The 27,341-nt window shown below is 55.9% G+C and overlaps 1 protein-coding gene across 1 annotated transcript in view; it reads left to right on the forward strand.

Moving 5' to 3' along the window:
• The window catches only part of CCDC33 (coiled-coil domain containing 33), a gene marked incomplete at both ends in the record, with an annotated part of 113,087 nt that overhangs the window by 74,501 nt on the left and 11,245 nt on the right, over positions 1 to 27,341 (forward strand). Inside the window, one exon of the mRNA XM_080691657.1 lies at positions 3,440 to 3,634. Within this exon, the coding sequence (XP_080547783.1) occupies positions 3,440 to 3,634 (195 nt within the window). The remainder of the gene's footprint in view (positions 1 to 3,439; positions 3,635 to 27,341) is intronic.

Genomic DNA, 27,341 nt, shown 5'->3' on the forward strand with positions numbered 1-27,341 from the left:
CAGCATGCAGGGGAGGTGGCCAGCCCCTGGGAAAGGCCCCGTTGTCTGAGCCTCTGCCTATAGCCGAAGAGATAAGATCCTACAACTGCGGCCACAGGAAATGACAAAGCGGTGACTGTCAGGAGCCCCGCTGCACAGGGCTCATTATGGTGCTGGCCAGCGGGCGAGACACCCTTATCAGGGAGAAAATTGCATCAGGCCTCCTGAATTACTAGCGATTGGAAGCAGATTTCTTGGGATGCACTTTGTTAGATACCTAATGAGCGGGATACAGGAGAGCAGAGCCCAAAGCCGGTGGGGCGGGGGACAAATGTCTTTGTTAAACAGAATTTGTCAGTTTCCGCTCCAGGCTCCCTGGGGAGGGTTCAGGGCCAGCTAATTGAATTAAGAGCATGTGCTCTCCAGCTAGAAGGCCCAGGGCGGGGCTAGAGGCAGGCAGGCCGGAAGGCGGACACTTTCAGCACCAAGGACAGCAGCTGCAGCCAGGCTACTGTATAATTGCCGGGGCAGGCTGGAGCTGTTGCATTTTGCATGATCAGGGATCTAGGGGTCGAAGGGATAGGAGGGAGGCAGGCAGGGTTGGGAGGGGGGAGGGAGCCAGGTGACCTAAGAAGCCGCAAGCCTGGGTTGCCATTGGTCTGCTCTGTCTCAACACACCCTGCTCTGCTGGCAACAGTGAGGGCGGGGGGACTTGAGGAAGAGGCGTCTCCTCCCCACCTCCCACGCACGTAGTGAGGGCAGCTGCAGCAGACCAGGAGCCCTGGGCTGGGTGCTGAGTCTAAGCTAGCGCATGGACCCTGCACTGCTTTGAGCTTTCAAAGTCAGTCTCCAATTACAGCTCTAATGAAGCAGGATGAGCTCCAGCCACAGAGCTGCAGAGCGGAGCTGCAGAGCGAGGGGCCACTTGTCAGCCCCAAGCTGCTCCAGTGGGTGGGGCAGGACCCGCCAAATAGAAAAGCAAATAAACAGGCTTGTGAGGTGGGCCAGCAGCCCCCACCCCACCTGGAAATGAGGAGCAGGGCAAGCTTTGCTCTCTCCCCACCCCCCAGCAGCCTGCCCTCCCCCACTGTAGTCTCACACAAGCCCCCTTCCAGGAAGAGCAAGAAGGCCTGGGCAGGATGAAGCTGAGGAGTCAGGCGGAGTCAGGAGAAGCAATGCTGGCCCTAAAGGAAGGGGACTACTAGGATAATCCGGACACTGTGAGAGGCTATGGCAGTCATGGCGCCCTGCACTTCGAATCCAGATGAAAGCAATTGCCTCTGGCCTCCCCCACACACCTGTGCTGCGCAGAGGTCTAAAGATGTTTCTAAATAAGTCATCCACCCACTTAGCTTCCAAATGCCAGGCCAGGATGGATCCTGGCAAAGGTGGGTGAGGCAAGGGACTGAAATATGCACTGCAGACCTTTGGGGTGGGAGATACCAGCATGAAGCAGCTGTGTGAGCAGACCAGACCAGGGCCAGCCATGGGGGTGGGGAGGGGGTAAGCAGAGCAGAACAGGTCCCCAAGTCTGCCAGGAGCTGGGGAGGCTAGCCACGAAGACATAAAGCCACAGGTGCTCTGCCATCTTTTCTTCTTGAACGCCCTCCCGCCCACCCGGTATTGATGGGGTGAAGGTGCTGGTCTGGATTGAGGTGCTGGTCTCATTTTTTTTTTGTGGTACTGAGGATTGAACCCAGGGGGCATTCTACCTCCGAGCTATCCCCCAGCCCTGTTTTATTTTGTTCTTTATTTTGAAACAAGGTCTCACTAGGTTTCAATGGCCTCACTAAGTAGCTGAAGCTGGCCGCAAACCTGCGATCCTTCTGTCTCAGCCTCCCAAGTACTAGGATTAGGATTACATGTGTGTGCCACCATGCCTGGCTATTGGGCTCACTTTTAATTTACATTTGTGATTAAATTAAATGAAATATACACATAGTAAATATCAGAATCAATATAAAAGTACCTGGTGGGTACCCAGCTCCAAGTGGGGGCTCAGTTACACATCAGCTCTGAGTCCCTGAGTTGGTCCAGCTGGTGCTGAGTCCACACAGGGTGGATGGCAGGGAGAGAGGCCATGAGGGAGGGGCCTCCCTCAGCAATTGTCCTTGCTTTCAGTAATGATGGGGGCCCCTCTGGAGACCTCTGTTGATTTCATTACTTCTACTTCCTCCCCTAACTGGATTAGATGGCAGTCTATGAAATCCAGGGCATCGAGATTGGCTTTCTGCCTGGAAATGAGGAGAAATGTCATTACAGGTCCTGAATCAGCATCTCACCCCAGCCCCAGGGGCTACCTGGTCAGTGACGTGGTCTTTACCCTGGATAGCCATTCTTTCCTTCACTCCATCCATCCATCCATCCATCCATTCAATATGCATTTTATGGGTGTCCCTCTACAGCAAATCTGATGTTCAGCAATTCTGATCAGGAGACAGATATATTACTTTTTCCTATCTAAAGCACACAGACAAACAGAAAACCCTAAGCCATCTAACTCAGATGTTGTGCTGGGTGTATTCATGGGATCAAAATCCCATTGCTTTGTTTTTTGTTGTTGTTGTTTGTTGTTGTTGTTGTTGTTGTTGTTGTTGTTTTACACATTTTTAGGAAGGAAAATGGGTCCCAGAATGAAAAAAGATGATTTCATGTACTTGGATAACCGTTCTTCACTCTACTGACACAAGCCTGAAAAGGCTTCATGTTAAAGCATTTCTGGTGTGTATTGGGGGGGGGCAGGTATTGGGGATTGTACCAAAGGGAATTCTACCTCTGAGTTACACCCTAGACCTATTTTATTTTTTATTATTTTATTTTATTTTATTTTACTTTATTTTATTTTATTTTATTTTATTTTATGGTGGTACTGGGGTTCCTGGAAGCCCTTCTACCTCCGGGCTACGCGCTCAGACCTATTTTTTACATTTTTAAATTTGGAAACAGGGTCTCCTAAGCCAGCGTGTGCGACTGGCTTGGAACCTGCGCGATCCTCCTGTCTCCGCCTCCCAAGCGCGGGGATTACAAGCGTGCGCCACCATGCCCGGCATAAACCCATTTTTTTAAAGTTAATTTTCTGGGCAATGAAATGCTATGAACACAGTAAAATGGAACATGGTAGATAGAAAATATACTGGAAGTGGGGTTACTTGAGATAGAGAAGGGGGCCTCCGTTTCCAAGGCCAGGCTTCACTGAGATTGCCTCTGGGCTGAGCCTGAATGGTGAGAAGGAGACAGGTGTAAAGATCCGTGAGCCCCCGCCCCTTCCCATAGAAAGAGCAGCAGATGCAAAAGCCCTGGGACAGGGGCGAGCTTGGCTTGTTGGCTGGGGCTCAGGGGCAGGTGGCAGGAGGTCCGCAGGGCCAAGCACACAGGGGCTCTCGAGCCATGAGGACAGGAGACTTGGGGTGTATGGAGAGACAGAGAAAGAACCTGTCATATTTTCTCTGCATCTTCTCAGAGGCCAGAAAACTTCTTGACACCAAACAACAGCAAGGCTCTGCCCACTCTGGACCCCAAGATCTTAGATGAGAAGCTGGGTACCATCCGTGAGTCCTGGTCCAAGGCCACCATGAGTCCCACGGTGAACTCCAGTGAGTCAACGTCTCAGGAGGTGGAGGAGGAGCCCCAGGTGCTGGAGATGCCCCGGGATGCGGTGAGTGGCCCTCCCCTGGGCAGGGAGGGCTGGCCCAGGGACAAACCCATGGGAAAGGAGGTTTGAGGGCCACCTTTGGGACCGGTTCACACCGCAGGTGGAAAATAGCCCTCCTATTCAGGGGTAATCTGTTATGTAAGTTACCCTAAAGACGAGCCCATGGGAGACAGGGACTCAGGCTCATGCAGTCCCCTCCTCTTTCACATGGAACTCCCATGTGTGTTTTTTTTTAAACAAATTCCTACCGCTCTTGTAAGCCAGGGTGCCATTTACTCAGACCAGTGGCAGCTCAGAACCCCCTGGGGAGTGTGTTCGCAGGGTCATGGGAAGCCTCCCTCAGAGATAAGCTGTAACTCATAAAAGGGAAATCTGGTGCTCAAAGAAGAGAGGACACCATTTCCAGGCACAGAATCTGTATCCTTGATCATGGGAGGGCTCACTGCAGAATCTCAATCCCTTGGTGAGGGATCCAAAGAGCAGGCCACCCAGTGACAGTCTCGGCAAAGTCCCAAAAGGAGCCACTGCCCAGCGACCACGGGTGACCTCATATGCAGCTTCCTCCCTTCTCCCACAGCGGATCCTCTGGGGAACGCTGCTCCGGAAGATCCTGAGAAAAAGCCCCAGAAAAGGCCAGCAGCCCACTAGGAAGCCTGGGTCCTCCTCCTCCCAGGCCCTGCCCCTCTCCACTGACAGCCTCCTCATCTACCCCTGGCATTTCTGCACCTTTCTAGAACATGTGCCATCAGATGAATAGGAAGGCTGCTGCCTGCTGGGTGTGCCCCCACCCCACTGGAGGGGGGCCTCCCATGGCAGCTCTCAGGGGTCATTTCTGTATCTCCCACCTTTCACCTCTGCCCTGTGGGAAAATGGTTCTCAGGAGCTGCCTCCAGCTCGGTCATAAATTACATTAAAAAAAATAAAAAGATACGGATCTTGTCCGTGGAGATTTGAAGCAGCATGAATAAACCAGTTTCTCATGCCCCCCAACCAGACCCCAGGATCCTAGGATCATCTGGCAGCAGAGGCAAGGAGTGCCAGGGAAGAGAGGAAAGGGAGCTGCCAACCTTGGAGAAAGGCAGCTGGGAAGGAAGGAGAAGGTGAAGGCATCGTCCAGGGTGTGGTCAGAGCTGCAGAGCTGGGCCAGCGCTCCAGCCCTTGCTCCACCCTTGAGGGTGGGCCCGCCAGCTGAGCCTCGCCTCACCCAGTCCCCCACCTCAGGCAGTCCTCAACCCCTATGTCACTCCGCCTCTGGGAACAGAGGCCTCCAGTGCCACCTGGATGGACAAACCTCATATGTTCACTGCCTGGGCATCCCACCTTGGGCATCCCACACAAGGTGACCAAGCGGGGAGCGGTCCCCATCTCTCTCCTCCCATTGTGCATGGCCGGGCTCCCCAGCTTGGAGCCTGCTGGACAATGTCTGAGCCGAGGGCAGCAGGTCTGAGGGGCTGGATTATGCAAGAGAATTTAGATACAGATAATGTCACTCTGGATTTGTTGGGAGAAGTGAGTCTTCAAGAGGGTTGGACTGAGTCCTACTGGAGTCTGGTTGTGCTTTTCTTGTTAGGATTAATCCAAGAGAGGGGGCTAGACTGTACCCTGTGAAGTCGTTAGTCACTGGGAGGACTGTCTTTAAGTAAAAGTGATCGCTGTGAATTATGGGGGGGGCAAGTGTACAAGAGCTGTAAGACAGGACTCTGTCGGGGTGCTGTGAGTTGGGTCTAGTGGACAATACCCTTGGCATCACCACCGGCACTCCCACCCTTGGGCCACGAACCCAGAGAGAGGGTTCCCTAGGCCCCTCCATTGCTGGACACCCGGCCAGGCTGCTGGTCGGCTCTTAGGTTCCATCCGCTCCAGCCGCCACCCTCCAGCTTGAGCTAAAGCTCACACAGCCTCCTCATCTCTGGGCTCCAGGGCCCCACACCGACGTTGGTAAATACTTTGGGGGCAGCGTAAGAGAAGCCCTAGTGCTTTGCTTAATGGTTTGGGTCTGCAGAGAAAATGAAGTCACTCTCACACAAGCAAAAATATAAGAGAGTTTAAAAGAGAAAAGAATTAAGGCACGAGAAAACTCTGCTTCAATAGGTGAAAGAAATCAAGGTCACAGAAGCATGTGCAACGGAGAGAAAGCCCATATGTTGCCATTCCAAGGGGGAGCTCAGCATCAGAGCTAACCTGGAGGTCCCATCAGCAGCCGCGCTGGAGCCCTGGTGGAAACAGACCAGTCCCCGGCAGTGGGTCCATTCCGCAGGGAGACTTCAGGGAGGTACCTCGGCCCTCCTCCTTCTATAGGGATAGCTTCCTGGATTCTGTGTGGACCAACTGAGGCCAGCCTTTTGGCATTTGGCCCAAAATAGCCAGCCTTGGACTTCCAGATAAATGTCACATCAAGCCAGTTTTCCTCTGGCATCTAGATCTTATAAGGTCAACAAGTTGATATAGTAAGTGGTTTAAAAAAAAAGTAAGAGCCAGGTGTGGTAGTACACACTTGTAATCACAGCATTCAGGAGGCTGAGACAGGAGGATCACAGACAGCCTCAGCTATTTAGTGAGGCCGTTTGCAACTCAGTGAGACCCTGTTTCAAAATAAAGAATTTAAAAAAAAAATAGGGTTGGGAGTGTAGCTCGGAGGTAGAATGCCCCTGGGTTCCATCCCCAGTACTGCAGAAAGAAAGAGAAAGGAAGGAAGGAAGGAAGGAAAAGAAAGAGAGAGAGAGAGAGAGAGAGCAAAAGAAAGAAAGAAAGAAAGAAAGAAAGAAAGAAAGAAAGAAAGAAGAAAGAAAGAGGGAGAGAGGGAGGGAGGAAGGGAAAGAAAAAAGTAAACTGGACGTGGTGGTGCATGTCTGTAATCCCAATACTTGGAAGGCTGAGTCAGGAGGATCACAGGTTCAAGGACAGCCTCAGCAACTTAAGGAGGTCCTCTGCAATTTAGTGTGACCCTGTTTCAAAATAAAAAGTAAAATAAAATAGGGCTGAGGGTGTATCTTGGAGGTAGAATGCACCTGGGTTCAATTCCCAGCATCAAATAAATAAAGTATAATAAAAAAAAACAAAGTAATCATTAAGGCAGCAAAATAATCCCTACATCTGGCAGCAAAGAAAGTCATCAGTGCACATTGTAGCAAGAGTGTGCAGTGACCTCCCATCCCTAAAGCAAGCTGAGAAGAACAAGGTTAACAAAAGAGACACCCTGCGCACAACACCTGGCTGGGCAGCAGGAGCATGAGAAGGAAACTTCCAGAGGATCTGGACTCATCCCTTCGTTTTCCCCAGGGTGGCAATGAGGTGGGCGAGAGACAGACACCTGCCCAAGGCTTCCCAGCCTCACCATCCCATGCGGCCTTGCATCGAGTCAAGGAACCCCCGGATGGCGCCTGAGGCCTGGGTACCCAGCCAGCCTGGCACTGAGGCGTCCTTCAGACACCTGAATAGTATTCAGGGCGGTGCATCTGTTCCCTGCTTCCGCCGACTGTTCCAGCCCCTCCTGTTCCTTAGCTCCATCCTTTATCTCCTGAATAGAGTCTGTCCCCAGCTCATCAGCCCTGATGCTTTGCCAAGCTGGGTCCTCGTCACCCAACCCTCAGCTCCAGCACCTACCCAAAGCCGCAGCCCAGAGGATGAGGGGAGGGCCCAGCCGCGCACGTTCCTGCAGCCAGCGGAGCCCAGTCACAAGCAATGGAATGCGGGTGGACAGCAACAGCATAGAGCCCCGTGACAATCACAGGTAGCTGTGCAGAGTGGGTCACCGTTCCATAGCAACCAAACAGAATTACATAGCAATGGATGGACTCATGCGACCAAGAGGCACAGTGGCGAGCCGCAGAACACGCCGTAGAGCGCGGGAGCGGAGCTGCACAGCAGTGACCCCAGGCGGAGGGTGACGTCACAGCACCGCACTGCAGGACAGGCATGGGACAGAGCCATGAGCAGAGAACCATATGTACGCCACAGAAGCAATCCTGGGACACATCCGGGTAGCATAAAGCCCAGTCACAAGATGTGACTGTCGGAGACATGCCCTGGAGTGGCCTCCAGCAACGGGCTTCATGACGTGGCTTCGTCTGTGTAGGGACCAAAGGATGAACCGAGTAATCCCCACCCTCCTCTCTGCCACGGTCTTGGCGGTAAACCTCTCTATCACCTGACTTCCGGAGCCTTTGTCTAAGTCTAGTCTCCCCATGGATTCCCCAGAGCCCAAGAAACAATTTTGTCTCTGATTCCCTCCAGAGCCTACTTGAGCTTAATAGGAAATTGAACATTTTCTGGAGAAGCAGCATGTTGGCAATGGAGGAGGGAGTGAAGGGGTGCAGTCCGCCCTTGTCTGTGTGGTGCTCGCTGCGCCCCCTCTCTCAGTCCCATGCCCGCTGCTGCTGCGCTGGCCAGGGCTCCCCACCAAACCCAGCCATTTCTTCCTGTCTCCAGCCACCTGGCTTTGACACAGATTTTCAAATGCCATTTTGTCGGGTAATATGCAAAGCTTCGGCCCTGGGTAGCCCACTGAGGCCAGGGCAGGCCCCTGGTGGAGCTCGAGGGAGACATTCACCTCCCTCCGGAGCAGAATGGTTGCGGGACGGTCATGGGCAGCGGGCTTCTAAGTGAGCCTATTGAAAGCGTCATCCTGAGTGCGGCAGCTTCCTGGGCACCCATCTTATGAGCACTTCCTCTTTGCCCCAAGTCACTCCGGCCCCCGAAACAGAGCCAGACCTTGTCTCAGGACAGCAGGCAACAGCAGGTGAGCAGAGGGTGCTCGGCGCAGCCTGCACACAGCCAGTTCCCCCACGAGGGCTTATGTAGTGCCTTGTGAGCGCCCGGATCCTCTTTTCTTCCAACCAGAGAGAAACCCAGAGCTCCCTACCCAGCCAGGTGTCCAGCTGTGTGCGAAGGGGACAGGGGAGGAGCAGGCCAAGGCCCCGAGCGCTGGACATTTCCCGGCTGGCAGGAGCCAACCACCTCCCCAGAGGGTTAGCCTTAGCCACACAGAGGCGACACAGTAAATATTTGGTGACAGATGAGCAGGCAAGGGGCATAATTCTCTCTCTCTCAGCACTGGGTTTAAACTCAGGGGTGGTGCTCTACCACTGAACCATATCCCCATATCCCTAGCCTGATTTGTTTTGAAACAGGGTCTTGCTAAATTTGCCCAGACTGGCCTCAAACATGCAATCCTCCTGCCTTAGCCTCCCGAGTTGCTGAAATGGCAGGTGTGTGCCACCACACTCTGCTCTCAGTGGTCATCCTAACTGTCACACATGCCCAGCACCGCTGGGCACACCTAGGCAGCCCTCAGTATAATGGAAGAAATAAATGATGTACGAAGGCTTCCTGGAAGAGGCGGGCCATGCTCTGGCTAGAGAGAGGTGCTCACTGGCTACTCAAGGATGATGTGTTGTTCAGTGTTTCCAGAAATTCGAGCCCGGGTTGCTCCCCTCCTCTTGTCATCTCCCCGTCTACACCCCCACGTCATGTTCTGAATCTCTCCTCTCTACCTCTGGTTGTCCCCATGTCTTTCTGAGGCTCTGGCCGATGTCTGTCTGTCTGTCTGCCTGTCGCTCCTGTTTCCCTCCATCCCTCCCTCTGCCTGGCTCAGAGATTTGTGGCAGACCAGAGGCCCTCATACCAGGAGATGAATAATTGACAAGGGTTGTTTAAAGATTCAGTGGAGTTTTTCCAACCTCCCCACACTTGAATAACTCATTTCTTTCATTCTCTCTTTGAAAGCCTCCCTTCCTCCAGCTCCCTCCTCCCATCCCCATATTCCTGCCCCCACCCATCCGAGCTTAAGCTTTTGTTTCTTTTCCTGTCTGCAGTCTGTGGAGCCTACAAGGACCCCCTCCCTTGACACACTCCCCCCTCTTTAAATGCACCCTACTCTCTAAGGGTGACAGGTCCCAGGGGCTCAGACCCCAGGAGGGCAGGCAGGCGGGCGGGCGGGCAGGCAGGTGCCACCTCTCCCGGGTGCTGGGAGCACTTTGTGTCCCTGTGCCTTGACTGTTCCATCTGCAGGTCAGGAGAGCTGAGCCTGTCTTCCCTTCAGGATCTTTCAGGGCAGGTGCAGGGTCTTCAGAAACGGAGGCTGGTGGCCCAGCAGAGACACTCGTAAGCCTAGTCCTGTGTGTCTTCCTGGCATGGCCTTTGGGAGACCACCTATCCCCAGTGGCCTTGGCAGCGGCACACTCTTCCACCTCCCTGACCCTGCTCCATGATGTGCCCCGCAACACAGCCCTCGGGGTGCCCCTTAAACTCCCCTTCCTTTCTGGGCCCCAGTTCCTGCCTGGGCTGAGCAGATGTGCCCAGGTCCTCTGGGGCTCCTGCCCTGTGTGGCTGGATCCTTGGCTCTGCCCCGGCACCCTGCCCAGCCTCAGCTTCCCCAGCAGCACCTGGTGGCTGGTGAGGTGTCCTGAAGGGGCACCTTCTGCAGCCACCAGCAGAAGTCATTAGAGGGGGGACCCAGCGCTCCCCTGGACTCACTTATATAAGCAGCAGAACTCAGCTTGAGTGAGCCCCCACCTCTGCTCCCCCAGGAGCCGGCCGCCTCAAAGAGGCCAGAGTTAGGGCACGGAGCCCAACCTGGGATGCAGATCCCCCAGGCCTGAGAGTACAAGACCACCCAGAGGCCCAGATCCTCCAGAACCACAGAGGCAGAGAAAATACAAGCGCAGAGCCGTCTGGCACCCTTCTCGGCCCTCTGAACAGATGGCCCTGACTCAGTGTCTTCTTCAGGCTACCCCACGCAAGACATCAGACATTCCCTAGAACCCCGTCACCACAATCCCCACCGCCCAGCGTTGGCGGCTCCTGTGTGCCAGGCTAGGGCACTCTGCAGGAGCGGATGCATGGCATCCCCAGGCTACCCGCTGCTCCCGCCCTCTGCCAGCTGCTCTCCCACTCTGGCCAGGACAGTGCCCTGCCTAAGCCCCTGTTCTGGCTACCCGGCTCCAGGCCTGCCTGCGAGTGTGCACCACACACCCACAGGCACCTGCCTAGGGCGCTGCTCCTGCCAGGCCCACCTCCCCATTTGCAGGTCTCAGGCTCCAGCCTTCCCTGCACCCCTGCAACCCCGCAGCCCGGAGCCCTGCAAACTGTGCTGGGAGAAGGAGTCTAAAAATAAACGCTGGTGAGCGTGCACAGTGCCAAGCCGGCTGAGAACCCTCGCCGCCTCTCCTCCCCTTCCTGCCCTCCCCCAGCTCTGTCCTGTTCCTACAGACACATACACACCGGGCGGGGGTGCTTACTAAGCATTTGAGGAACAGAGAGAGGGAGGGGAGAAGCTGGAAAGGAAGAAAGGAGGCCTCATGCCACACAAGCTTGCTATCTCCCTCCGGACCCCTTCTCTCATGCAACCAGTGCTGAGTCCCACTTAGCTGCGTGGCCTTGGAGAAACCACTCTGCCTCTCTGATCCAGTGTCATTATTACGTGGAGATAAGTCAGTCCCCTGCCCACCTCTTGAAGCTGTGGGGAGGGTCGAGAAGAGAGTGGATGGCCGTACACCGGACACTGTAAAGGCTGCCCGCTTTCAGGAGGTGTGTTCAGAGTCTCTGTGTTCATGGGGACCCTGGAGTCTGAGAATTAAAGGGAAGGAGACGCGGCCACCTCCTCTGACCCCTTTTCCAGCCCTGCGTTCCCAGACCCCAGGCGGCCCCCTCCTGCTCCTCCCTCTGCGTCTCAGGCGGCCTTTCTCCACCTCCATCCATCACCTGGGACTAAAGAGATTAATAAACGAGACTCATAACTCAGCTGCTGGGATGCGGCAGATATTTACGGCTCCGTTTCAATTTGCAAAGAGATTAAGTGTTTGTCGATTTATTGTGTCTCGGTGTGCGGGAGCGGCTGAGCGAGGCCCCCTGCCGGCCAGCCCACCCCACCCCACACACCCCGCCCCGCCCCAGGCACTGGTGGGGAGCCCAGTGCTGCTGGACCGCCTGTCTTTGTGAGGGACTTGGCCAGATGGGCACGTGGCCTTAACCTAGGGGGCCAGGGCCTAGGACGGGACATTGGCAGGAGCCATGCAGTGCGACCCTTGGGCCGTCCAGATGCCCACTCTGACCCTCCTGCGGCCCGTCTCCCCACTCCTGGCCAGGTCAGTGTGCCCAGACCCCATGTCCTATGTATCTAGAATATTCTCTGGGTACTCATAAGCCCCCAGAGCCCCTGCCCTATGGGCCTTCACCTGAGCTGGGGGGTGTGCAGGCCGATCCTGAAGTCCATCCTCCTAGGGGTCAGATGTGTTCATGGGGTGCACCGCCGGCCGGGGTGGCTGTCTGAGAAGGGCGTGTACCGGGAGCCTCCTCATGCTCTGGCTCTGAGGGCCCCAGACCCTATGGGGTGGAGGGAGACGTGAGCTTCTGTGCAGCCAGCAGTGGCCTAGGAAAGCAAGCTACCCTGAGGCCCTGAGAGGGCTCCCCAGGGCCGCCACGGAGAGGATGTGGTGCCACGCTGAGCAGTGAACACATGGGGCAAAGGTGTCAAGACGCCCCGGCTGCCTCTCCCCTTCCCAAAGTCTAGCATGTAAACCACCCAGTCATTCATGGGGGGAATAAAACTCATAACCTCACCCTATGGACCCACCCCCACGCCCTCACACACGTTCGTGCAGCTCTAGCAGGATTGAATCCTGTTTACACCATCCAAGAGCTGTGTGACCTCGGTGCAGCAGAAGGGATAACCTACCCTCCTTTGCCCTTGAGGCTTTGGAGAGGGTAAAAGCAGCAAAGCACTGGAAACTGTAAAGGGCTGTCCACTTTTCAGAAGGCTTATTTACAGTCAGTACATTCATGGAATCCTTCAAGACTGAGGGGCGAGGGGAGGCAGCAGAGTTCACCCGGGGCCTCTCCTTCTGACCCCCTCTGCAGAAGCTCATCTCCCAGTGACACAGGAAGAGCGCCATACGCGGGTTCTTGTCCTCAGGAAGGAGGAGGGTGTGCTCAGGACTGGACGCAGCCTGCTCCTGCGACTGTGGGCGCACAGAAGGCGTGTGCTAACCCTACCCTCTGCCTTGTTCCAGGCAGGGCACCCTGGAATAGAATGCGGGGTGGGGGTGAGAATGGGGGTGGGGTCCTCGAGTGTTACAGTGATAAGCCAGAGAGAAAAACCAGGGAGCGTCAACAGTTGTTAGTACAAAGACATGTAGACCTTTTATTTGTGGGCAGCAGGGAAATGTAGGAAAACTTGTTCCTGCAAGAAAGTGTGTGTTCATGCACATCTCTCTTTTAACAAAAGGCATGGTGGGGGCCTCAGGGCTAGTCTCTTCCCATCCAGACTTCAGTCTTTCTTTCTTTCTTTCTTTCCTTCTTTCTTTTTTCTCTTTCTCTTTTTTTTTTTTTTTTTTTTTTTTTGTGTGTGTGTGTGCTATTGGGGGTGGAACCCAGGGGTTTTTCTACCTCTGGGCTATACTCCCAGACCTATTTTATACTTTATTTGAAAACAGTGTCTCACTAATTGCTGAGAGCCTCACTAAGTAGCTGAGGCTGGCTTCCATCCTCCTGTCTCAGCTTCCCAAGCACAGGGATTACAAGCATGCACCACCATGCCCAGCGGACTTCAGTTTCTTTATAAAATGGGGAAATGCCTTCCCACAGTAAGGAGCAAGAGTCTTCCGGGTATAAAGAGAACAACTGAAGGGGTCAGTAGGGTAGTGGATGAGCCACTAAGTGGATGAGGCCTGGCCCTAAGATCCCCAAAGACCTGGCTCCTCGGAGAGGTGGAAGAGAGAGCCACCAGGGATGGGTGCTGCCAGGACAGAGAAAATCAACAGCAGTATGGAGATGGGGGTCTGGGAGTCACCTAGCTGACCCCTCCCTTCTCTGGGCCTCAGGCTGAGCTCCCCATCTGTGGGCAAGGGTCTCCTCTTTCATCTTGGCAAGCCAGGCAGGCGGGGGTGGGACAGCCTCCTGGCTCTGCTCCTTGGTGAGCTGGCCAGTGCTGCCTGGTCCCAGCCCTGACTCCCTGGCAGTGGGCAGGCTGGAGTGTGGCCATGTCAGTAAGCAAGGCTGAGCTGATGAAGTTGTCCGTCCCTCAGGGCTTGAACCATCCATTCATGGGGGTAGGAGTGGACCCTGGCACCAGGGGCAGCTGGGGGAGGGATTGCAAGCCTAGGTATTGGGATTCCTTGGACAAACGGTCAGCCACCCTACCCCGAACTCTTTTATTAATCAGCAGCTGGGTACAGAGGTGCACACCTGTAACCCCAGTACATGGGAGGCCGAGACAGGCCCATTGAGCTTCAAGACCAGTGTTCGGTAACTTAGTGAGACTTTGCTTCAAAATAAAAAATCAATACAAAGGGCTGGGGTGTAGGGACTCAGAATGCTCCTGAGTCCCATCTCAAAAACAAAAGCCCCACTCTGCAGACCCATCCATATTTATTGAGCTCATGCTCTGCACCCAGAACATTAGTCCTGACCTCGCTTATATTTTGCAATCACCCGATGAGCAACATGCAATTACCAGCCCGACTTTGCAGGCAGGCTCAGCCGCTGATGGCTCAGTAACACCCGCCCCCAGAACACTGAGCCTGAGGAGCCCAGAGCTGGGGCTCCAGCCCAGCCCTGACCCCGAAGGGGCCTGGGCTGACTCAGAATTCAGCACCATCATCATAACTCACCATCTCCCTAGCCCACCTGGAAGTGGCCTCAGTTTCCTAGTAAACACCAAGACAGCTCCGTGGCTTCAGGTCCCTCCCACACACATACCTGGAACATATGAAAAGTATGAGGGCTGAGGGCCCACACACCAGATGTCTAAAGCTTAATAATTTAAAGCCAGAGTGGGACTGAAGCAGTAAACTGTTAGATATATTCTCTCCCTCTACCTGGACAAACACACCTTACCAACGATCCCAGAGGATTCTGGGATTCCACAGGCACTCTGGGCAGCCTGGGGCAGCGCCCAGCCTCCACCTGTCCCCTTTTCTTCTCGCCCCAGCTTGGTTTCGGTCCCCCACAACCAGGCGGCTTTGTGGGACCTTTCCAGTGCATAAGGGCACAGCGCCACCTTCTGGAGCACGGGTGCAAAGCAGGAGGGAGATGTGGGTTCCAGGGAGCCTGGGGGTGCTTGTTCTAAAGGGGCACAGGCCCTGATCTCACCGATCCTCACCCCACGGGAAGGGTTGTCCCCCGCAGGAGGGCCAGAGCACGACTCTCTCGCACGGGGAGTCCAAGGCTGGAGCGCCGCTTGTCTAGGGCTAAAGACAAAACTGTACCCCTGTTCCTCCAGCTCTGTGATTCTGCTAGGGTGCGCTTCTGAGCTCCGATTAAATGCTTTTCAGTACAATCCAATTTCCTCCTAACACATAGACTAGAAAAGACACACACACACACACACACACACACACACACACACACACTGCTAAACACCCAATCAAGTCCACAGATAATAGAGAACAGCCAGTTCAGTCCCAGTTTAATCAGATAAAATACCCATTCATCGGCTCCTGCCTGTGCAGACGTCCCGTCGACTGCCGCCGGGGAGCGCAGGGGCGGGAGGGCTGCAGGAGGCGCTGGGTCGGGCTGCGCCTTTAAATCTTTCAAGAAGGGGGGCGCCGCTGCCCACAGGGGACTAATTATCCTTCCGCCTTTAGCCAGCTCTTACTCAAACAGACAAAAGGGGGCTCCGCAGCCCCGATGGCGCTAAGCCTCGCAGCAGAATTTCTTTTTTTTTTCTTTTTTTTTTAACTCTCAGATATGCAAATGGAAAATCTACCCCTGCACGTCGTCGTCGGACCTTAGGGATGGGTGAATGGTGGCTGGGGGTTTGGAAGGGTCAGACAGAGCTTGGGCCACGGGGCCCTCTCAGGGGACTGGATGGGGAGGTGAGTCGAGGTGAAGGAATTCGGTTCAGGCTCCGGAGCTGAGGGTTCACAGGGCCCCCTTGCCGACCTCCTCCAGCCACCAAGGCGGCCTCTGGAAGCACAGCAGCCCCTGCTCTGAACCCTTCCCCTTCTGGCACCCGGCAGGAGCCCCCACTGGCCCCTGAGTCCTCCTAGCCCTTATCTGAACCCAGGATTTTCTTTCCTTCTTTCTTTTCTCTTTCTCTCTCTCTCTCTCTCTCTCTCTCTCTCTCTCTCTCTCTCTCTCTCTCTCTCTCTCTCACTGTGGATGGAAGCCAGGGTCTTTATACCCAAGCACCAAGCCCAGCGAACCCAGGATTTTCTACCCACACCCACCCTGAGCAGTGCTGGCCCTCTGAGCCTGCTCACTCCACTCAGGCTCCCCTCCCCACCTTCGAGGGTGTCTGGCGTGCAGTGGGGTCTCACTAAGCCTGTGTCCATGGAGGGCCTCCGGTGTCCAAGCTTGTTTCCTGCTCTGCTTCCAGCCAGCACCTGGAGGAACTTGCTCTTTCCAGCTGTGAAGTGGGGATAAGGCTAAGCCAGGCCCCACAGACTGGCTGTGAAGACCCCCTGGCCCTGGAGAGGGCTGGAGAGGGGTCTGTGAGCCATGAGTGTCCACAAGAGGGTGAGGGGTAAGTCTGGGACCAGATTTCATCTCTCTCATCATCCAAGACTGTTGGCTGCTCCTCTGGGAAACCATTTGTCCAGCTTGTGTCCCGGTCTCTGCCCTGCACATTTTCGGCTACGCCTCCCCTAGCCACCCCAGCAGGAGGGGCCTAGACCTTGAAAGAGGGAGGGGAGCTGGGGGCCAGGACCAGCAGGCCTGGTACAGATGGCCCAGCAGGTCAGGATTCAGGTTCTGAGACTGCCCCTGGGCCTGGTGTGAGCAGGGCCATCCCAAGAGACCCTGTAAGGAGGGTGCCCCCCAGGCATGGGGAGCTGCTCTGTTAGGCCCCCTCCCTTGCCACCTGCACCTGTGAGCATCCAAGCCCTCAAATTCCATGACCTGGGAAGAGGACAAGACCCAGGTAGTGGTAAAGGTGATGAAGGAATTAGAGGTGGTCCCTGGGGAGGATTCTCAGGAGAGAGGCTGAGTCTCAAAGGGAGAGTGGTCCACAGAGGCCAGGTGACCGGCCAGGTTGAGGAGAGGGACTAAATGCCTTGAAGCCCCGGCCACAACAGGCAAAGCTGAACCAGGGGTTTCTAGAAGCATCCGTCGCCCAGGACTCGGCTGTGGGGTGGCCTGAAGCCTAGCAGAGCAGGAAGAGTCAACCAACCAGAAGGGCAGAGTCACTGAGGATGGGGGCAGCAGAGGGACCACAGCCCCCAAAAGAGTCTGGGTGGGGCCTGGGAGGCAGTGGCAGGGTGGTGACAGTCCTGTCCCCAGGGCAGGATTGCCCAGCCTGCCAGCCTCCCTGAGGAAGCTCTGAGCCTGCTCCTTCTGGCTTGTGGCTTGCTGCCAGGAATGGCCCTCCCAAGGCCGGGGGGGGGGGGGGCTGGGGAACAGGGAAGAGAGACCTCACTCTCACTCACCCTCCAGCTCCTCTGTGACAGCAGAGCACCCCTGTCACCCAGTCCCTCCCCTACCCACTATCCCTCCAAGGGCCAAGATGATCTGAGACTCCTCAGACTGCAGGCCTCTTTCTGGAGGCCCAGATACCTAGGGAGGGTTGTTCCCCGGGGCGGCCGCCCCAGGGTCTCTCCCTGCCTGCTGTGAAAGGGAAGCAGTGGAAACACGGTCACAAGAGGCCACGGTGGGGGAGGGGGCTCTGCTCTAATTGAGGCCTGGACAGCACTCTAGTCTAAATAGATGGTGCTGCGAACAGCAGGCAGTCGGTCCCTCTGGGAGCACAGCTGCCATCTGCGGGGTCGGCCTGCCTAGTCGGGTGGGATGGGGTGCACCCTGGGGAGCCGAGGGCACCTCAACTGTGCACTGCCAAGGACTCTGGCTCAGGCTGCAGGTGGCTGGTCTGGGGAAGGTGTAAGGAACCAGGCTGGACGTAATAGAAGGGAGGGTAGTTCGGGGAGTCGCTATCCTGGTACTTCTTACCTACAAAGCCTGGGTAATGAAGGAGGCTGAAACTGTAAGACAGCTGGGAAAATAGCAGCTGTCGCTCCCATTAGCCAGCAATGGTCGTTTTTCTTGTAGCTCAGATAATGCTCGTGTTCTCTGTTTGGACAGGGTAGGTGGAACGATCTTGCATCGATGCTGGGAAATAATGTCCAGCGGGCGAGCACCGGGGTCCGGCTATGGCCGGCCAGTGGCCCACTCACACGTCAAATGCCAAGCACTCTGCCCGGCTCGGGACAGACTTTGCCTCTTTAATCTTCTTCCAGCCCTCTCTCTGTTGCACAGATGAGGAAACTGAGACACAGAGATGCACAGTACTTGTTGAAGGAGACATCAGCTGGAAAAACTGGAACATAAGCCCAGAGCCCTAATCTGGGCATGGTGGCTCATGCCTGTTAATCCCAGTGCTTGCGAGGCTAAAACAGGAGATCACAGGTTTAAAACCTCAATTTAGACTCTCAGCAACTTGGCAAGACCCTGTTTCAAAATAAAAAGGGCTGGGGGGTGTCGCTTGGAGGTAGAAAACCCCTACATCCAATCCCCAGTACAAAATAAAACAGTAATAATCAAATAAAATAGCGCTCCCTGGTTCCAAGAATCCCTTCCACCACCACCTCAACCCTTGGCCTCGAGGTGAAACCTCTGTTTTCTGTTTGCTCCCAAGGGTGCATGGCCCAAATTGTGTCCCTCGCATCCCAGAGGTTGAACCCATCTGTCAGGGGCCAGCCGCAGCGTCAGCAGCGCCCATTCTCGGCTGGTCCCCCGCGCCTAGAGGTGTGAGGGGTAATGAGGCCCAGTAATTAAGGTTTCTGGAGACATGGCCAGGAGATTTATAGACAGGCTTTGTCAATAACTGCGTTCCTGGCTGCAGATCCAGCAAGACATCGATAAGTGCTCATTACAGCCCCTCTCTCCCACCCCCCACCCAGCCTGTCAGCCGCCTGTTCGCAGCGCCTGTGTACACAGGCTTCGCTCAATTAATTTGCACTTGTTGGCACCATCTGTTCTTTTCATGTGTCCTTATCGAAAGTGTGCGGGTCCTGCCTCCTCCTCAGCTGCGCTCCAGAGCTGGAGAGAGCGCCTCTCCTCCTACACACAGGGCTCCCAGGGCCGGCCGGGTGCGCCCCTCAGTGTAGGGTCCCTGCAGACAAAGCCACACCTTCTCTTCCTTCACCTCCCTCCTGGTGCGGGGAGGAAGGCTGCGGCTCTGGCCCCAGCTTGGCCCCCATGCCTGAGCTTTGGCAGGTCCCTGTTCCAAGAATAGTGATATCTTTGACTCACAAGGTTAAGAAGCCTCTTCCAAGTCTCTGCTTCCATTGAGTAGCTTTGGTCAGGGGCGTCTAGGGGCCTAGACTTGGGCAGCTCCCAGGGTGGAGTGGGGCGGGGCATGGCCTGGTGGCTCCAGGACCCCACGGCAGGTGGCCCACCCAGAGGCCCCAGACAAAGCAGCACCTCAAGGTCACCTGCCTCGGCTTTCCCATCCCCAGCGCTCTGGTGGCCATCGTCCCAGCCTGCTCTTCTCTGGGCTGTTCTTTACTCCCGCAGGTGTCTGGGCCTCTCTTTTGGCTCTGATCCTTTGATTTCTGCCCTGAGCACAGGCTCCTGACCCAGGAAGGCTGTGAATGCTGAACCAGCTCTGCATGAGAGTGCTGTGGGAAGCCAAGCAGCCTCTGGTCCTCTCTGAGCTCGGCTGGCCTGCACAGCACACCGTGTCTTTACAAGGCAGCCAGGCCTTATGGTACGAAGGTATTTTATTTTATACTGGGGATCAAACCCAGGGGCATTCTACCTCCAAGCTACACCCCCTGCCCTTTTTGTTATTTGGAAACAAGGTCTCTCTAAGTTACTGAGACTGGCCTCGAACCTATAATCCTCCTGTCTCAACCCCCCAAGTACTGGGATGGCAGGCATTGGGCCACCATGCCTGATTTGGAGGGTCTTTTGTGTGTGTGTGTGTGTGTGTGTGTGTGTGTGTGTGTGTGTGTGTGTACTGGAGGGGGGAACCCAGAGGCTTTCTACCTCCGGGCTATACTCCCAGCCCTATTTTATATTTTATTTGGAAACAGGGTCTCACTAAGCTGCTGAGAGCCTCACTAAGTAGCTGAGGCTGGCTTTGAACCTGTGCGATCCTCCTGTCTCAGCCTCCCAAGCACAGGGATTACAAGCGTGCGCCACCACACCCGGCTTGGGAGGGTCTTTTACATAGTGATGCTCGGGGTCAGCATCTAGCTCCAGCTCAGCCCACATCACCTGACTGTAACAGATGCCATGGTCAGGCCCTAGCCTGGCATTCAGGCCCCCATGACTGAGCCCGGTAGCTGCCCCAGGCTCATCTCACACCACCACCCTCCCCACGCACCCTGTCTGCACGCCCCCGGCATGCCAGCTGCTTCCCGTCTCTACACCTAGCTCCTGCTATTTCAGTACAGTATCCCTCCTGCATACCTGTATCACCTGACATACCCCACTCACCCTTCAGAACTCATCTCCAGCACTGAGCTGCCTTCCAGAGCACCACTGCCTGCATCCCAGGGCCGGGGGTGGGGGGCAGTCGAGGGCCCCCCCACTGCTGAACTCATCATGAGGAGTTCACGAGCTCCTTGTGGACAGAAGGCAATCCTCCCTCAACCCGTGTCCTTGATGTCCTGCAGAGAGCCGGGTTAAATGGGCCGGTAGAGAGCATGGACTGGACGGACCCTGGTGTCCTTGGCCTGGGTGGGAGAAAGGCAGCATCCCCTCCCCGCCAGCGCAGATGGGAGGAGATGCTCTTCTTGCCCCCATGGCTGACCACTAAGTGGGCCACGGGGCCTTGGGGCAGGCAGTGGATCAGTTAGGGTCAAGTGTACATGTGCACAGGGATGGGGTACACAGGATGGGGCTTTAGCCAAGCTCCTTGCCTACCCTTCCCAGCCATCCCCCCGAACTTTGCCAGGACCCCCATGTAAATGTCTCTAGCATCACAGTGAGTTCTTCGCTATAGACAGCTCCAAGCATCATCGGTGGAGCACTAGGCTGGGGTTAGCTGGGATTTGGTTAAGAGGGTTGTAGTGTTTGGCCTCCATTTTATTTCAGGCCTGGCAGAAGCTCCTGCCAGGAGACACTTTTAGAAACGGACGGCTGAGCCAAGCATGGTGATGCACACTTGTAACCCCAGTATTTGAGAGGCCAAGATAGGAGGATTGCAGGTTCAAGGCCATTCTCAGCAACTCAGCAAGACCCTGTTTTGGGGGAAAAAAAAGGGGGGGGTATCCTATCACCTGGGGATAGAATGCCCTGGGTTCAATTTCCAGTATCATAAAATAAAATAGAAATGGAGTCAGGCTGAGCTCCTTTGGCAAGCATCCCCTTTCCAGGGGCTGGCATCTCTGGCTTCCTGCAGCCTGTGTGCAGGCTCAGTAGGGGCCATTGCAGGGGACCAGGGAGGCATCTGGACCTTCCTGCAAGGCTGGCTTCAGACTTGGAATAAGACTCCTCTGCCAGCCAGTTGAGCAGAGTTCTGCAGCCCCACACAGAGAGCAGCTGGGCCTCAGGAGGTCCAATGAGTCAGGACACTGGAAGTTGGAGCCTTGCCCTCCGGGGCCGAATGCCCAGGCTCATGAGGGCCCAGGGAGCTAGCTAAGACTGTGGACTCTGGAGCTCCCCTTCTCAGACAAGTTCCCTCACTTCCTGCAGCCTCCTTTATAGAATGGGCATAGTGTAGCGATGTCCTTAGGATGTCGAAGGTCAGATGGATCTGTTGGAAGTAAGAAGACCAGTGCTCAGGCCCTGGGGAGCTTTTGTTACCTGCTGGATTCAGGCCCAAGTATTCAGAAAGGAAGCCACAGAGTGTGGGGAAGCCTTTGTCAGCAGGCTGCTGCAGAATGACCTGTCCTGTGGGTGGAGGGGCCTCGTGGGCGAAGGCAGAGCCAGGACCCAGCGGGGCCTGTTAGTGCCCCCAGAGTTCCTGAGGCTGCAGGAAGTGGGTGGACATGGGAGAGCAGCCCTGGGTGGAGACCACAGGGACCACCGAGGCTGGAGACCACAGGGGGCTTGACTGAAGGAAGTGTGAATAAAGTCCCCAGTGCCATCGGGACTTCTGCCCTCCTTGCTGTCCCTCGTCAGCTGACCCTGGCCTCCTGGGGACCCCCAGAAAGGACACCCCCAGCCCCACAAAGCAGCCTAGTGTTCACACAGTAATTGTCTGTGTGTCTCACCAGGCTCGAAGAGGCAAGGAAGGGACCGGGCAGCTCTTCAGCACCATTTAGCCCACCTGGGACTGGGCTGGGCTCCCTGGGGCTCCTGGGCTTCCAGGAGCAGGCTCCAGCCACTCAGGGCTGCCCACTCAGCCCCCCTCCTTCTCAGCATCCACAACTGTTCTTTGTGCAGTGATGGACACCTGAGGGTCCACTCGGGGCCCCTCCTGCCTCCTGCCGAAGCAGCCTGGAAGACCTGTCTGGGCCTGGCTCAGCTTGGTGGCCGCCTCCACGTGGTACATTATTGATGGTGCTTCTAATTGTGCGTTTCCCAAAGTCTACAGGCCTTTGATGAAAAATTCATAGCACGCCCGAGGATGAAGCAGATTCAATCGATTGGCAGCACAGCGGGGCGCGGGAGGATTGGGCCCCTCACGGGGAGGGGACGGCTGAAGGCCAGACAGGGAGGGGGCACTGGTCGGGTGGCAGCGTTGGCTTCCTTCTGGCCCCAGATGTTTGGAAGGGCAGGGGCACACGCCGCAGCCCACTCCCCTGGCAGAGAGGTCGAAGGGAAGAAAAGGCCGTTCAGGATGCCAACTGGGTGACTGGTACTGGCAGGGAGGGTGGCCCACCCCACATCAGGCCTCATTCCCATCTCCCCAGAGGAGTATTAGGCCCTCCAGAGCCTCCAGCGTGCATCACGTGGAGGAGGGAGTGATATTTCTGGAGATGCTTCTAAGTGCCAGGCACTGTGCTCCGAGCTTTACACCCGCGACCTCACGCCATCCCCCAACAGCTCAGCGAGACATACACGGGGATATGTTCCATTTCACAGAGGGGAAAGCAGGGCTCAGAGATGTTAAGTGACCTGTCCAAAGTCACAAAGCTAATCAGCAGCAGAGCCCACAGTCTCTCCACATCCCCAGGGCAGCTCAGCTCAGCTATGGGGATTTTGTTCCACTCCCCTGCCTGCCCTGATAAGAGAGGAAGAAACCCCACTAAGAAAAAGTGAATTAAGAAAAAAAAAATAGGTCTGCAAATGAGAAGAGGAATATTCCCTTCACAACACACAGTTTCCCAGGAACAGAGATTTGGAGACAGGTAGAGAGAGGGCCTGTCTTGGAGTCTCCAATCAGGGACTACGACGGTGCCACCAGAGGCTCCAGAGAACACTGCCAGTCACCCACTTGTTCCTTAAACAAGGGACCAAATATTTATGAAGTCCCAACTCCAAGCAGAGGTCCTGCTGGGTCCAGATGGGGCCTGTCCTGAATGCCTTCAAGTGAGCTGGCCTGGGATAGACTGGCCGTCCGCCCTCCACACCCTGGGAGGGGTCTCTACAACCAGGCAGTTCTAGATCATTATCTGCCTCTCCAACGAGGCGTCTCTAGGTGGTGGGCTGTCTTGTTTGGGTTTGTTTTTCCTTTGCTTCTCACAGGGTTCCTTCTCAAAACACCCACCCATGTCTCTGCTGAACTAAAGGGAAAGGAATTTGTCCAGACTATCAGGAAAACAGAGCCCGGCGCCCCAGGGGCCAGGCGTGGGGCCCGAGGCTGCACTGCGCAGCTGCAGCTGCGGGAGGACAGTGAGCCTGGTTTGGGCTGCTGAGGGAGAAGGATGTCCTGAAAACAGGACCTCCAGGGAGGGGACACAGGAAGAGGGACAGGGACAGAGAGGAAGAGGTGAGGGGGAGAGAAAGGGGCACCGTGGGGACAGGAGGAGGGACTAAGGTGCAGCTGGATGGAGAGCAGGTTGGGCTGAGGATCCTCAGGGCTCAGCTCAGTCACCAGGCAGGCACTTGTTGTAGCAACAGTCCCTGAGGACCCGTCCTAGGAAACAGGACTGCTGGCAGCAAAGATGGGGGAGCCTGGGGCCCCACCCCCTGCAGCCCCCACGGCTGTCCTGGGTCTGGTTGACAGCCGTTCTGTAAGTCTGCCCCCACACCCACGGGTCCTGGGAGATGGGTCTGCCCACCCAGCAGGAAGGCGCTGAGGAGTGTTGCCAGGCAACAGGCAGAGGTGTTCCCAGCACCTAAACAAGTGGGAGGGAGGGACAGGAGCACGGGGCACTAGCTCCTAGATGCCCACTGTCCCGGAAACCTTCTGCAGGTTCCTAAGCCCAACAGGGGCCATCTAAGCCCACACTAGATCAAAACCTGGAGAGAGAGGAGAGCAGGGCTTCTACGGGAAATCCCTTACAGTGGCCATTGTTTCTTGCTGACTCGAGCCCTAGCTCTGGCATCCTGGAGGTCTTCTAGCCCTAGACCCCAGTCTGGGCTAGCCTGGGAAGGCTTGCTGGAAGTGTAGAACCATGACGCAAGGCTGTGAGGAAGAGTGGAGTGGTAGATGGAGAGGAAGCAGATTGCCCCAGGCCAGGGGCTTAGATGTCCTGAGTTAATAATTGTTCCAATTTGGGTCCCAGCTGCCAAAGTCTTTCCCCTTCCAGAACCTCAGAACCCAATAGGTGCCACCCCCCTCGGGAGCAGATGAGGGTCTACGGACCGGCCAGGGCTCTCTGAGGGTCATCTAGCAGAGGTGAGATTGGAACCCAGGTTCTGGTCTCCAGTCAGCCCCTTTTCACCACCCCACAGGCAGGAGGCAACTGAAAGGGGAGGGTTTCTTGTGGGACAGTGAGCAGAGCCACCCTGGGGAGGGCTCTGTGCCCTCCTCAGTGCCCAGGGTGGTGGCCCCAGACTTCCCAGAGGTGGAGGGATTGAGAGCTGGATTGAGTCTGGAGGAAGAGGGCCAGCTGGGCTGGAGCCTTGAAGGTTGGGCAGAGTTGAGGGAAGCCAGGGGAGTGGACCTGGAGCTCCACCCGCCACTGCTCCAGCTCCATTGTCCTGGCCCAATTAGCCAGCCAGTCTTCTGCCAGGGCCAATTAGCCTGGAGCCAGGGTCAGCTGTGGGCCAAGGCCCTGCCCCCATGGAGTTTCACCCAGCCAAGCACAAAAGCTTTCTAGACACCTTCTCTTCTTCAGCGGCTGCAAGGGAAAGAGCTGGGGAAAGGCAATATTCACTCCTTTTGTTTCTTTGCTATAACCTTGGGCTGAACAAAGAAGCGACCCCCTCTCCCTCCCCCAGGGCAGCTTCCAGCCGAGCCGGGTTTAAAGAGCAAACTGCACAGATTTGTTGTGGGAGGCCCAGCTGACATGCAGGGGGAATCATTTCAGAAGCAGGATCTGGGGTGAACAGGGCCCTGTTTCTATAACTTTCTGTGGCTCCGCTCTCTGGCCAAACAGACCTGAGTTCTTTGCTCTCTCCAAAACATCCAGGCCCCAGGCTGGCCTCCATGCCTGTCCCACACCTCCAATCCCCCAAACCAATCTTATCTCTGCCTCTGGGGACCCCTCTCCCTCCTCGCTCCCCCTCCTCACACTTCCAGGGTGTGAGGGGTGGCAAGTCCCCACCCTCCAACTGGCAGATCTCTGAGGACCAGGTCTTCCCACCCCGACAGGGCTAAGCTCTCTGGCCTTGCTGGGGAGATTTATAACAATCTGGAGCCTAGCACGGGCTTGGGAAGCTGGGGCCACTCCAGGTGGTGGCAGGTGGAGAAAGGATCCAGTAAAGTGGGTCTTCCTCTAGGATCTCACCCCTCAGGCCTCATCTGGAACTCTGTGCTGCCCAAACCTCCGGGAGAGCAGGCTGCATTTGGTCAGCTCCAGGGCTCGGGCTCCACCTGGCCTGTAGGGCTCACAGGCCTCCTTTGACTGCCCTCTAGTGGTGGTAAAGTGCAAAAGCAGATGGAGGGAAAGGGGCGCGGCCGCTTGGTTCGATTGTCATATTGTACCTTAGTGGGTAGGAAGGGAGTTTGTCTGCATGGCCAAGGGCAGAGGTGCCAGGGATCTGGTGATATTAACCTGGATGTTCCCGTGAATAAGGAAACTGCTCAGCCACAGTGAACCTCGACCTCTGGAACAATACTGGCAAATATCAACAAATCTTGGGCAGAGCCTCCATCCACCCCCAGTGGTGTTCTACCACTGAGCTACACCTGCAGCCCCAGCCCTTTTGATTTTTTATTTTGAGACAGGATCTCACTAATTTTCCCAGGCTGGCCTTAACTTGCAAGCCTCCCTAGGACCAAGGTTCCAGGGCTGGACTTTTTCTGTCTAATTCAGAAAAGCAGCCACCCTAGACCCTAAGGGCATCTCACAGGGCTGAGGGGATGAGATGGCTCAGAGGCCTTCAGGGCTCCCCTCCCCCAGCAGGCACCTCTCCTAGGAGAAATAGCCTCATTCACTGGTAAAAGGACAAAGTCAAGGGCTTGGGTACCATCTTACCTGTCACCTTGCAGATGGTAGATATAATAGCGCCACCCCAGGCCCGGCTCCCTGGGCTCCATAGGAAACTCCCTCAACAAATGCCCAGAGAGACCCAAGTCGGTGCAGCTGTGCCCTTAAAAAGGAGGCAGCCATAACAGAGGGCCCAGACTTGTTATCCAGGTGGGCTCCCTTCCCAGTCAAGGTGAATGAAAGTTTCTCCTTAGGATCGGAGAGAACGCCGTTACAGGCCTGTTCGCAGGTGGACATTCAACAAAGGGTAGATGCTATCATTAAGGTGCCTGCGAGCTCCCGGGCTGCCTCCCTGTGCGGATATCCACAAGGAATGTTGTCTAGTTTGCAAAGATTTAGGCTGATGGGGGAGGGTGCACTTCTTAAACTCTATCTCGGTCCCTTTCAACTGTTTGTCTGCAGAGGGTCAGCCTCAGGCATCTGCTGATGTGGTGGGAAGTGCTGTTGGAACCTTGAGATGGATCTTATCCCAAGCTCGCTCGCTCTGTCTGTATGTCTGTCTGTCTGTCTGTCTGTCTCTCTCTCTCTCTCTCTCTCTCTCTCTCTCTCTCTCACACACACACACACACACACACACACACACACACAGGACCCAGCTGAGGATTCGCTGGGTGACCTCACTGTACCTCTCTGGCTTCCGTACACAGTTATCAGCAGAAGTCACCCCTCAGAACATCTCAGAACCAGGTATGGTGGCGCATGCCTATAATCCCAGTTCTTGGGAGACTGGGACAGGAGGATCGCAGATTCACGGCCAGCCTCAACAACTTAGCAAGGCCCTCTGCAACTTAGTGAGACCCTGCTTCGAAATAAAATTAGGGATAGGGGTGTGTAGCTCAGAGGTAGAACACCCCTGAGTTCAATCCTCAGTACCACACACATACACAAAACCTCTCAGAAGGGAGTTCCAGGGCAGGAGGTCTGGGAAGGCCGCTGGACCACCTGGAGGAGGGCAGGTGTCCTGGGAACTGGAGAAGATACACATTTTTCCTCTGCAACCTATGCTGTTTGGCGCCAGCCAGGGACGAGCGTTCGTGGGAGGCGGCTGCCCTCTGCTGGCTGCAGAGGCAAACCACATGCAATGGCCTGGGCCTGCCAGCCTGGACTGTGGGGCCTGGGGACCCAGAGGTTGAGTGGCTGTCCAGGAAAGGGAGAAGCAGGAGAGGGCGTGTTTCCAGCCCCCACTCTACGCCCGCCCCAGCCCTCCTCCTGGGAGCTCTCTGCAGCCTTGGCTTGTGAGACTCTCACCCTTTTCCTCCTACCTCTCTGGTAATTGCCCCATCTTGAGGGCTCCTCCCCACCCACTGCCACTTCTCCCCTTGTCACCTCCTTGATCAACCCCTCCC

Source organism: Muscardinus avellanarius, assembly GCF_963383645.1.
Source record: "Muscardinus avellanarius genome assembly, chromosome: 3".
NCBI classification, from domain to species: domain Eukaryota; kingdom Metazoa; phylum Chordata; class Mammalia; order Rodentia; family Gliridae; genus Muscardinus; species Muscardinus avellanarius.